This window comes from Hyla sarda, chromosome 4, assembly GCF_029499605.1.
Source record: "Hyla sarda isolate aHylSar1 chromosome 4, aHylSar1.hap1, whole genome shotgun sequence".
NCBI lineage: Eukaryota > Metazoa > Chordata > Amphibia > Anura > Hylidae > Hyla > Hyla sarda.
Genome location: NC_079192.1, coordinates 67,358,436 through 67,371,263, shown reverse-complemented (window position 1 = coordinate 67,371,263; position 12,828 = coordinate 67,358,436). Strand labels below are relative to the sequence as shown.

At 47.2% G+C, this 12,828-nt stretch overlaps 1 protein-coding gene across 4 annotated transcripts in view; it reads left to right on the top strand.

The window, feature by feature from the left end:
• SH2D6 (SH2 domain containing 6) overlaps positions 1 to 12,828 on the top strand; it is a 67,404-nt gene that overhangs the window by 26,045 nt on the left and 28,531 nt on the right. For 3 of the 4 annotated variants that reach the window (XM_056571320.1, XM_056571321.1, XM_056571318.1), the window contains 3 exons: positions 8,430 to 8,458; positions 9,118 to 9,148; positions 11,948 to 11,979. In XM_056571320.1, coding sequence (XP_056427295.1) covers positions 8,430 to 8,458; positions 9,118 to 9,148; positions 11,948 to 11,979 — 92 coding nt within the window. The remainder of the gene's footprint in view (positions 1 to 8,429; positions 8,459 to 9,117; positions 9,149 to 11,947; positions 11,980 to 12,828) is intronic. The other variant, XM_056571319.1, reaches the window with a different exon arrangement.

The following is a 12,828-nucleotide window of genomic DNA, read 5'->3' as shown; positions in this document are numbered from 1 at the left end:
GCTCCGCGCTCGGTTGCCATGGGCGCACGCATGGGACGTCAGTGACGTCGCTGCGTGCGCCTGCTCCCGGCGGTCCCCGCATTTTTCAAGTAAACGCGGGCCGCAGGGACTTCACAGAGGCATCCTTGTGTTCCGAAAGCATCTTTCGGAACACAGGGATGTCCTAAGGCAAAAATACCCGGCGGACTGGGTAAATGCGCTCCGCGGGCCGTAGTTTGAGGACCCCTGATGTAACACATAGGCCCAGCATTTAATATTATTGTAGTTTTTCCTCTAATGTTTGGATTTTATCTGACTGGTTATGGTTTTTGTCTACTTTTTCTGCAGTGATGTAGACCCTTATGACTGTGGCAGCCAATCACTGGTCTCAGTGGTCTTGTGCTATTTTAGCATAGTCCCTGCTGTCAGATGCATTTTTTTTTTTTTTAACAATTCTTTCCCTTTAAATAGGTTAGGATCAGCCAGAATGTAGATTTTAACCAGAATCAGCCACGAAGGATCAAACCATCAACATCAGGGTCATACTTACAAGTTTTTCTTCGGATGTATATCTTTGTTTGGAGTCTATATAAAATACAGGCTTTCTATACACATAATTGGGTAACTTTCATAGCCCTGATGATTTTGGGCATGACACTAAAAACCTATGGGTAGCTAATAAATATAGGCACTCCTTTACATTTTATTTATAGGTACCCCTTTACATTATTAGTCTCTACTTGTTTGCTTTGTTCTTACTTACAAGTGTATGATGATAAAGTAGACTGTGTAAAGTGAATGATCTGCTCTAACTGGTTGATCATATCACACATGACTATTTTAGGCTAATGACAGCCGAAATAATCCCACATTGCAAATGAGGAGCGATTAAAGGAGTTACAATTGTTTAGTCTTGAGAAGAGACGTTTAAGGGGGGATATGATAAACGTATATAAATGGCCCATACAAAAAATATGGAGAAAAACTGTTCCAGGTTAAACTCCCCCAATGGACGAGGGGGCACTCCCTCCGTCTGGAGAAGAAAAGGTTTAGTCTAAAGGGGCGACACGCCTTCTTTACCATAAGGACTGTGAATTTATGGAACGGTCTACCTCAGGAACTGGTCACAGCAGGAACAATTAACAGCTTTAAAACAGGGTTAGATACATTCCTGGAACAAAATAACATTAATGCTTATGCAGAATTATAAAACTACATCCCTTCCCCTTATCCCCTTACACCCTTCCCTTCAATTCCCTGGTTGGACTTGATGGACGTATGTCTTTTTTCAACCATACTGTTACGCCGAGCGCTCCGGGTCCCCGCTCCTCCCCGGAGCGCTCGCCACATCCTCGCTACTGCAGCGCCCCGGTCAGATCCACTGACCGGGTGCGCTGCGATACCGCCTCCAGCCGGGATGCGATTCGCGATGCGGGTGGCGCCCGCTCGCGATGCGCACCCCGGCTCCCGTACCTGACTCGCTCTCCGTCGGTCCTGTCCCGGCGCGCGCGGCCCCGCTCCCTAGGGCGCGCGCGCACCGGGTCTCTGCGATTTAAAGGGCCACTGCGCCACTGATTGGCGCAGTTGTTTCTAATTAGTGTGTTCACCTGTGCACTCCCTATGTATACCTCACTTCCCCTGCACTCCCTCGCCGGATCTTGTTGCCATTGTGCCAGTGAAAGCGTTTCCTTGTGTGTTCCTAGCCTGTGTTCCAGACCTCCTGCCGTTGCCCCTGACTACGATCCTTGCTGCCTGCCCCGACCTTCTGCTACGTCCGACCTTGCTCTTGTCTACTCCCTTGTACCGCGCCTATCTTCAGCAGTCAGAGAGGTTGAGCCGTTGCTAGTGGATACGACCTGGTTACTACCGCCGCTGCAAGACCATCCCGCTTTGCGGCGGGCTCTGGTGAATACCAGTAGTAACTTAGAACCGGTCCACTAGCACGGTCCACGCCAATCCCTCTCTGGCACAGAGGATCCACCTCCTGCCAGCCGAATCGTGACAGTAGATCCGGCCATGGATCCCGCTGAAGTTCCACTGCCAGTTGTCGCCGACCTCACCACGGTGGTCGCCCAGCAGTCGCAACAGATAGCGCAAAAAGGCCACCAGCTGTCTCAACTGACCGTGATGCTACAGCAGCTACTACCACAGCTTCAGCAATCATCTCCTCCGCCAGCTCCTGCACCTCCTCCGCAGCGAGTGGCCGCTTCCGGCCTACGACTATCCTTGCCGGATAAATTTGATGGGGACTCTAAGTTTTGCCGTGGCTTTCTTTCACAATGTTCCCTGCACTTGGAGATGATGTCGGACCAGTTTCCTACTGAAAGGTCTAAGGTGGCTTTCGTAGTCAGCCTTCTGTCTGGGAAAGCTCTGTCATGGGCCACACCGCTCTGGGACCGCAATGACCCCGTCACTGCCTCTGTACACTCCTTCTTCTCGGAAATTCGAAGTGTCTTTGAGGAACCTGCCCGAGCCTCTTCTGCAGAGACTGCCCTGCTGAACCTGGTCCAGGGTAATTCTTCCGTTGGCGAGTACGCCATCCAATTCCGTACTCTTGCTTCCGAATTATCTTGGAATAATGAGGCCCTCTGCGCGACCTTTAAAAAAGGCCTATCCAGCAACATTAAAGATGTTCTGGCCGCACGAGAAATTCCTGCTAACCTGCATGAACTCATTCATCTAGCCACTCGCATTGACATGCGTTTTTCCGAAAGGCGTCAGGAGCTCCGCCAGGATATGGACTTTGTTCGCACGAGGCGTTTTTTCTCCCCGGCTCCTCTCTCCTCTGGTCCTCTGCAATCCGTTCCTGTGCCTCCCGCCGTGGAGGCTATGCAAGTTGACCGGTCTCGCTTGACACCTCAAGAGAGGACACGACACCGCATGGAGAATCTTTGCCTGTACTGTGCCGGTACCGAACACTTCCTGAAGGATTGTCCTATCCGTCCTCCCCGCCTGGAAAGACGTACGCTGACTCCGCACAAAGGTGAGACAGTTCTGGATGTCAACTCTGCTTCTCCACGCCTTACTGTGCCTGTGCGGATATCTGCCACTACCTTCTCCTTCTCTACTATGGCCTTCTTGGATTCCGGATCTGCAGGAAATTTTATTTTGGCCTCTCTCATCAACAGGTTCAACATCCCAGTGACCAGTCTCGCCAGACCCCTCTACATCAATTGTGTTAACAATGAAAGATTGGACTGTACCGTACGTTACCGCACAGAGCCCCTCCTAATGTGCATCGGACCTCATCACGAAAAAATTGAGTTTTTGGTCCTCTCCAATTGCACTTCCGAAATTCTCCTTGGACTACCGTGGCTTCAACGCCATTCCCCAACCCTTGATTGGTCCACAGGAGAGATCAAGAGCTGGGGTACTTCTTGTTTCAAGGACTGTCTTAAACCGGTTCCCAGTACTCCCTGCCGTGACCCTGTGGTTCCCCCTGTAACCGGTCTCCCTAAGGCTTATATGGACTATGCTGACGTATTTTGCAAAAAACAAGCTGAGACTTTACCTCCTCACAGGCCTTATGACTGTCCTATTGACCTCCTCCCGGGCACCACTCCACCCCGGGGCAGAATTTATCCTCTGTCCGCCCCAGAGACTCTTGCTATGTCCGAATACATCCAGGAAAATTTAAAAAAGGGGTTTATCCGCAAATCCTCCTCTCCTGCCGGAGCTGGATTTTTCTTTGTGTCCAAAAAAGATGGCTCCCTACGTCCTTGCATTGATTACCGCGGACTTAATAAAATCACGGTAAAGAACCGCTACCCCCTACCTCTTATCTCAGAACTCTTTGATCGCCTTCAAGGTGCTCACATCTTTACCAAACTGGACTTAAGAGGTGCTTATAATCTCATCCGCATCAGGGAGGGGGACGAATGGAAAACTGCATTTAACACTAGAGATGGACACTTTGAGTATCTGGTCATGCCCTTTGGCCTGTGCAACGCCCCTGCCGTCTTCCAAGACTTTGTTAATGAAATTTTTCGTGATCTCTTATATTCCTGTGTTGTTGTGTATCTGGACGATATTCTGATTTTTTCTGCCAACTTAGAGGAACACCGCCAGCATGTCCGCATGGTTCTTCAGAGACTTCGAGACAATCAACTTTATGCCAAAATGGAGAAATGTCTGTTTGAATGTCAATCTCTTCCTTTCCTAGGATACTTGGTCTCTGGCCAGGGACTACAAATGGACCCAGATAAACTCTCTGCCGTCTTAGATTGGCCACGCCCCTCCGGACTCCGTGCTATCCAACGTTTTTTGGGGTTCGCCAATTATTACAGACAATTTATTCCTCATTTTTCCACTATTGTGGCTCCTATCGTGGCTTTAACCAAGAAGAATGCCAATCCTAAGTCCTGGTCTCCTCAAGCGGAAGACGCATTTAAACGGCTCAAGTCTGCCTTTTCTTCTGCTCCCGTGCTCTCCAGACCTGACCCATCTAAACCCTTCCTATTGGAGGTTGATGCCTCCTCAGTGGGAGCTGGAGCGGTCCTTCTACATAAAAAATTCTTCCGGGCATGCTGTTACTTGTGGGTTTTTTTCTAGGACCTTCTCTCCGGCGGAGAGGAACTACTCCATCGGGGATCGAGAACTACTGGCCATTAAATTGGCACTTGAGGAATGGAGGCATCTGCTGGAGGGATCAAAATTTCCAGTTATCATTTACACCGACCACAAGAATCTCTCCTATCTCCAGTCTGCCCAACGGCTGAATCCTCGCCAGGCCAGGTGGTCTTTGTTCTTTTCCCGTTTTAACTTTGAAATTCATTTTCGCCCTGCCGACAAGAACATTAGGGCCGATGCCCTCTCTCGTTCCTCGGATGCCTCGGAAGTAGAGGTCTCTCCGCAACACATCATTCCTCCTGACTGTCTGATCTCCACTTCTCCAGCCTCCATCAGGCAAACTCCTCCAGGGAAGACCTTCGTTTCTCCACGCCAACGTCTCGGGATTCTCAGATGGGGTCACTCCTCCCACCTCGCTGGCCATGCGGGCATCAAAAAGTCCTTGCAACTCATCTCTCGCTTCTATTGGTGGCCGACTCTGGAGACGGATGTTGTTGATTTTGTGCGGGCCTGTACTGTCTGTGCCCGGGATAAGACTCCTCGCCAGAAGCCTGCTGGTCTCCTTCATCCTCTGCCTGTCCCCGAACAGCCTTGGTCTCTGATTGGTATGGACTTTATTACAGACTTACCCCCATCCCGTGGCAACACTGTTGTTTGGGTGGTCGTTGATCGATTTTCCAAGATGGCACATTTTATTCCTCTTCCTGGTCTTCCTTCAGCGCCTCAGTTGGCAAAACAATTTTTTGTACACATTTTTCGTCTTCACGGTTTGCCCACGCAGATCGTCTCGGATAGAGGCGTCCAATTCATGTCAAGATTCTGGAGGGCTCTCTGTAAACAACTCAAGATTAAATTAAACTTCTCTTCTGCTTATCATCCTCAATCCAATGGGCAAGTAGAAAGAATTAACCAGGTCCTGGGTGACTATTTACGGCATTTTGTTTCCTCCCGCCAGGATGACTGGGCAGATCTTCTACCATGGGCCGAATTCTCGTACAACTTCAGAGTCTCTGAATCTTCTTCTAAATCCCCATTTTTCGTAGTGTACGGCCGTCACCCTCTTCCCCCCCTCCCTACTCCCTTGCCCTCTGGTTTGCCCGCTGTGGATGAAGTGACTCGTGATCTTTCCACCATATGGAAAGAGACCCAAAATTCTCTTTTACAGGCTTCATCTCGCATGAAAAAGTTTGCCGATAAGAAAAGAAGAGCTCCCCCCATTTTTTCTCCCGGAGACAAGGTATGGCTCTCCGCTAAATATGTCCGCTTCCGTGTCCCCAGCTACAAACTGGGACCACGCTATCTTGGTCCTTTCAAAATCTTGTGCCAAATTAATCCTGTCTCTTACAAACTTCTTCTTCCTCCTTCTCTTCGTATTCCTAATGCCTTTCATGTCTCTCTTCTTAAACCACTCATCATCAACCGTTTCTCTCCCAAACTTGTTTCTCCCACTCCTGTTTCCGGTTCCTCTGACATCTTCTCCGTAAAGGAGATACTGGCCTCCAAGACGGTCAGAGGGAAAAAAATTTTTTGGGTCGATTGGGAGGGCTGTGGTCCTGAAGAGAGATCCTGGGAACCTGAGGACAACATCCTAGACAAAAGTCTGATCCTCAGGTTCTCAGGCTCCAAGAAGAGGGGGAGACCCAAGGGGGGGGGGGGGGGTACTGTTACGCCGAGCGCTCCGGGTCCCCGCTCCTCCCCGGAGCGCTCGCCACATCCTCGCTACTGCAGCGCCCCGGTCAGATCCACTGACCGGGTGCGCTGCGATACCGCCTTCAGCCGGGATGCGATTCGCGATGCGGGTGGCGCCCGCTCGCGATGCGCACCCCGGCTCCCGTACCTGACTCGCTCTCCGTCGGTCCTGTCCCGGCGCGCGCGGCCCCGCTCCCTAGGGCGCGCGCGTGCCGGGTCTCTGCGATTTAAAGGGCCACTGCGCCACTGATTGGCGCAGTTGTTTCTAATTAGTGTGTTCACCTGTGCACTCCCTATGTATACCTCACTTCCCCTGCACTCCCTCGCCGGATCTTGTTGCCATTGTGCCAGTGAAAGCGTTTCCTTGTGTGTTCCTAGCCTGTGTTCCAGACCTCCTGCCGTTGCCCCTGACTACGATCCTTGCTGCCTGCCCCGACCTTCTGCTACGTCCGACCTTGCTCTTGTCTACTCCCTTGTACCGCGCCTATCTTCAGCAGTCAGAGAGGTTGAGCCGTTGCTAGTGGATACGACCTGGTTACTACCGCCGCTGCAAGACCATCCCGCTTTGCGGCGGGCTCTGGTGAATACCAGTAGTAACTTAGAACCGGTCCACTAGCACGGTCCACGCCAATCCCTCTCTGGCACAGAGGATCCACCTCCTGCCAGCCGAATCGTGACACATACTAACTATGTAACTATGTAACTAAATCACTTTTTTACAGCTAATGTTGAAATGATCACAATAGGCTGACTTTCCTTATTTGTATGTCCAGCTTTACTCTGGCAGACTCGGTGTCACCATGTATTACATAATAATCTGAGCAGTAAAAATGATGGTTTTATAAGACGAGTTGTCTACAAACTAAGAGAACAACATCAGAACATGGGGAGGGGGGCAGTAAAAGGAATTTGTCATAACTTTCATGCTGCCTGAAACACAAGTCATCGGGGTTGTCCCCAGTGGCTTCTCCAGCCCCACCAGCCTAGACTGATAGATCTCTCACTGTTGTGGTAATGGAAGAGGTTTATCAGTCTAGGCCGGCCGGAGGTTGAAGAAGCTTCTGGGCACCTCCCCAATGACTCTTGGTTCAGGCAATGTGAAAGTAATGACAGCAAGGGCGCATGTACCATAGCGGCAGACCATGTGGTTGCTATGGGGCCCTAGGTGAGAGGGGTGCCCAGTCCTCGTTGGTCCTATTCCTTTTTCTATTATTAAGAAACTGTCCCAAACTCCAGACCTTTCTGTCCTGGGGAGAAAAAGCATATGCCATAATAGAAGGCCAATTTTGATATTTGTTATTGGGCCCCCTTTCTTCTATGTATACCACTAGTTGAAAGTTTCTGATTAATATGACTTTCCACCCTTTTTTATGGGAAACAATATTTTTTTAAATCCACTTATCAACAAAGTTATACAAATTTGTAAATTACTGCTATTTAAAATCTCAATCCTTCCAGTACGTATCAGCTGCTGTATGCTCCAGAGGAAGTTGTATTTCTTTCTGGAGTTCTTTTCTGTCCGACCACAGTTCTCTCTGCTGACACCTCTGTCCATGTCAGGAACTGTCCAGAGCAGGAGAGGTTTGCTATGGGGATTTGCTCCTTCTCTAGACAGTTCCTGACATGGACAGAGGTGTCAGCAGAGAGCACTGTGGTCAGACACAAAATAATTCCAGAAAGAAATCCAACTTCCTGTGGATATACAGCAGCTGATAAGTACTGGAAGGATTAAGATTTTTAAATAGAAGTAATTTACAAATCTGTTTAAGTTTCTGGCACCAGTTGATTTTAAAAATTTTTTGTTTTCCACCGGAGTACCCCTTTAACTACTGTAGATTCAATATTCTGATACTTTTGAAAATGTTATCTGAATCGTGGTTAGGATTATGTTTTTCTGGTACACTGTTCCAAATCCCCTGCATAGGCATGGATATAAAAGAAAAAATGTTGACTGACTTCAGCTGCCGATACAGAGAGCTTAGGAGCTTACTGCATACAGTGTTGCATTGAACAAACAGGAAAACATTAGTTCTGAATATTTTTCCTTTTGCTTTTTGACCTTTTGCTTTTTGCTTTTGTTTTTCCTTTATGGGCCATATAGTGCCAGACATTGTGAATATTTGTATAGACAGTTCTATATTTCATATTAACAGGTTCCTCTAATTAATAGAATGTTTTATTCTTCCTTGCAGATATGTACTTAACAATATTGGAGACACAGGTATTAAAAATTGAATATGTATGTATATATATATATATATATATATATATATATATATATATATACACACACACCAACCACCATAAAAACTCTTCCCTATGCTTTGCATCATCTATCCTCATGGACAGAGCTCTGTCTGATTTGTCTACAATGGTGGACAGAAGATGGTCAGAAGGAAACCCCCTGCCCTCTCACATTATATAATCCAGCTTTATTTTCCTTCTTTCCTCTTTGCATGGCAAATTTATGACAACAAAAGTGCATTTGGACCCTATTGAGACATTTTGTTCCTATTTTTAGGCAGCTGTAGCCATCCATACTAACGGTGCAGCTGTCAGAAGACAGGTGGACGTGTAAACAGGGACATCTACAAGATGGCCATATATATATAGAGGTCAACTAGTGAGCTCTATAAGAAAACAGAGTGAGCCGAGTCCTGACAGTCAGTGGGTGATGGGTGAATCACAAGAAGGCCAATTCATTTGGACTATAGCAGATGAGACTCCGGATCGGTGTGGAGAATGGGGTGGCCTGTAAAATGTGGGGCATCTGGGCAACAATGTGATTCTTCCCTTTTTGGGCTGGAGTGTCACTTGAAGTAAAGTAAATCAACTCTAGGTCAAATTAATTTATAAGGTAAATGCTTTATCTTTTTTCAGCAGGTCAACATGCACAATGATGTTGCTACAGGTAAGACCAAAAAAAGTATATTTAGGAGCTTAATGATCATGTCTCTCCCGGGGCACAGGGTCACTGGATTTATTTAGAGTCAGACGCCACTATATAAATCCACAAACCTGTGCGCCCATGCAAAAGTAATATGTGTGTGGTGACACGGGGGTGCAAGTTATACTTGTCAGGTCGTGACGCCAGGGCACCATTAGCCTATACACAGTGTGAGGTGGAGACAGCTTTTTCTGGGCCAGGCACAGGGCAATGAACACACCGACGCCGAGTTACAGATAACTGTCCTGAGGCAGGAGTAGATGATACAACACTCACAGTACTGAGCAGAGTAGAAGGGATGCAGTATAACCCTTGGGTGCCTGTAGCTTGCTGTGATTTATGGTGCTTTTCACAGCAACACAGGACAGCAGGCATGCCTGAGGAGATCCGCAGCCCACAGGACAGCCTTTGGTGCTGGGACACCACATGTGGGGTCTGAGGGATGCCCAAGTTGCATTCCTCAAAACAGTACGAGTTGGCAGCAAGATGTGGCAGCGATGAAGCTCAGAAGGGCAGTCAGTGTCAGCTGTGGGTCAGAATTGGGAGGCCAACAAAGCAAGACTAGTCCAGAGATGTAACAAAGGTAGCTTCAGATATCAAACCGCCGAAACACAATACAGTGGTCCCTCAACATACAGATGGTAATCCGTTCCAAATGGACCATCGTTTGTTGAAACCATCGCATGTTGAGGGATCCATGCAATGTAAAGTATAGGACAGTGGTCTACAACCTGCGGACCTCCAGATGTTGCAAAACTACAACACCCAGCATGCCCCGACAGCCAACGGCTGTCCGGGCATGCTGGGTGTTGTAGTTTTGCAACATCTGGAGGTCCACAGGTTGTAGACCACTGTTAGAAGAAGTTGTACTCACGTGTCCCCACCGCTCCGGACCGTCACCACTCGTCACCGCTGCCCGAGATGTCGCCGTCCATCGCTGTCGCTGAGGTGTCCCCGATGCTCCGGCAAGGCCTCTTCTTCCCCGACATCCGCGCTCTCCGTCGCCGCCATCACGTCGCTACGCATGCCGCTCCTATTGGATGACAGGACGGCGTGCGCAGCGACGTGATGACGTCGCTGGAGAGCGCCGACGATGCAGAGGATTCCGAAGAGGACCCGCCGGAGCCCCGAGGACAGGTAAGTGATCGTCAGCAAAGGGCACGGGGCACCGTAAACAGCTATCCGGTGGTAGCTGAAGCAGTCAGCGCTGCCGGATAGCCGTTTATGCGATGGCCCCGACATACAAAAGCATCATATGTTGATGCTGCCTTCAACATGCGATGGTCTCTGAGAGGCCATCGCATGTTGAAATTATCGTATGTCGGGGCCATCGTAGGTCGGGGGATCACTGTAGATGCCAATGAAAGGGACAGGACAAGAGGCAAGAGAAGGAAAATCTGGGTAAAACACAGGACGGCTGATAAATATAGTAGATGGCTTGAGGCCCTCAAGGAAGTGGCCACTAATAGACAGGCAAAAGTCAGAATTCCCTTTCCTGCTGGAAATAGCCTACTGTGATGGCATCTAGATGTTAAAGTCAATGGCAATATGGCATGCTCTCCAACAGGGAGCAAAGAAGAAGCTGTTGAGTGGGCAGAGGTATGTGAGAACATACTGAATATAGGGGATGTTTATGATTATACCTCACTCTTACATTTATGGTTTATTCTTTGCATCTAGGACTATGGGGGAAACAGTCAAAGGTGCCATTTTTTTGGTGCATTTTGCACCAAATTTGGTTGAAAAGTGTCACATCATGTTTTGCTTTGTTTGCACCATGCTCACCAATCCCAAAAAAGCCCTGTAGCCTCTGTGCTGCCTTTTATTCAACAGTACAAATGGTGTGAACAGCGCCAAATAAACAGAGGCCCCCTGGCATGTCCATTTTGTATTATTGTTTTAAAGGTGCATCAATTAAAAGAACTTCTTGTCAAATTTTTTCTATTTTTATTATAATTTTAAGTATAAAGTATACATTTTTATTTCAAAATCTTTCAAGTAATCTGTGATATATTGTTTATGTATGGATTTTGCATACCTTTAATTACTATTATGTAAATATTTTGGGAGGGGGAAGTTATCTTTTGCAAAAGATTTGGGCGCTGCTCCGTAATTGCTCCTGATTTTTTTAAGTAAGATGCACCACATTTAAATAGGTGGAAGACGTTACTCACTGTCGTCCACACTGAAAATGCCTAAAATTACCCAGTTTTGATTATCTTCTGTATCTTTGATTATCTTCTGTATCTTCGGAGATACTGTATGAGGCTATGTTCACATGGTGGAATTTCCATGGAAGAATTCTGCCGTCATTTACTGCCTATTGAATTCAATGAGATTCCGCAGTCCCATTCAGACAGCAGAATTTCCGCACCTTGCAGAAATATAAGACCGGTCTTATATTTTCTAGAATTCCATGGCGGAATCCTATTAAAGTCAAGGGGGCTTGAATTTCAGCAGAATTCTGTATTCTGAGAACATAGAAATTTCACCAGAATTCCAGCGGAATTCTGCATTTGTGCGGAATTGCGGTGTGAACATAGCCTTAGTCAGTGATGCCCTTTTTACAGACTAAGCAACATGTAAAGTTCTCAGTAGTACTCATGAGCTTCAGTTAGTGGATCATAGATGCAGCACACCCCGTACATTTGTGACCAAAAACATCCTATATATAATTGTACAACTGTTTTACATTTTACCTTGAAAAAGTGATTGTTGTCAATAGGTCATAATTCTAAACAAGCAACTATTGCTTTCCTACAGGAGGTGACGGAAAAAATCGACAGCGGACAGAGGTGAATATGAGGATATATATTTATGTGCATTGCCACTTATAGATGGAATGGATAACACTGACTATCTTGTTACAGTGACGCCTCTCAAAAGAAAAAAAAAAAGGGCAATTGTAAGGCTATGTTCACACACAGAATCTCCTTACTGAATTTTCTCTATTTTTTCATGCAAAAACCATCGCACAATAGTAATTTGAGGCAGAATTTCCGAGTGAAAATTCTGCCTGGAATCAAAGCCCCATTGATGTTAATGGAAGGTCCTGACAAGGATTATCTTCTGCTTCAAGAATGGACATGTCTCATTCTGCCGTGTGAACATAGCCTAAGGATCAGTAGCAACTTTCAAAAGGTCACATTGTGATGGCTAGACAATGTGCTCAGAACATCTCAAAACAGCAGGTCTTGTGGGATGTTCTCGGTATGTAGTGGTTAGTACCAAGTGGTTAGTACCATCCAATAGTGGTATAAGCACCCAATAGTCATTGATCTCTGTGGGGAGGGCAGGCTAGCCTGTCTCACAAAAGAGCTACTGTAGCACACATTGCTGAAAATGTTACTACTGGCTATGATAAAAGGTGTCAGGACACACAGGGCATCATAGCTTGTTGTATATGGGGCTGTATACATACTGGTCAGAGTGCCCACGTTGGTCCTGTCCACCACCAAAAGCACCTACAATGAGCACATGAACATTAGAACTGGACTATGGAGCAATGGCAGAAGGCGGCCTAGTTTGAGGAATTATACATACAGATAGTATAGCTTGAACACTACTGACTATAGGCATGTAGGGACAATCACATATATGGGCATTCCCATTTATATCTTCTACAGTGAATTATATATCTATAA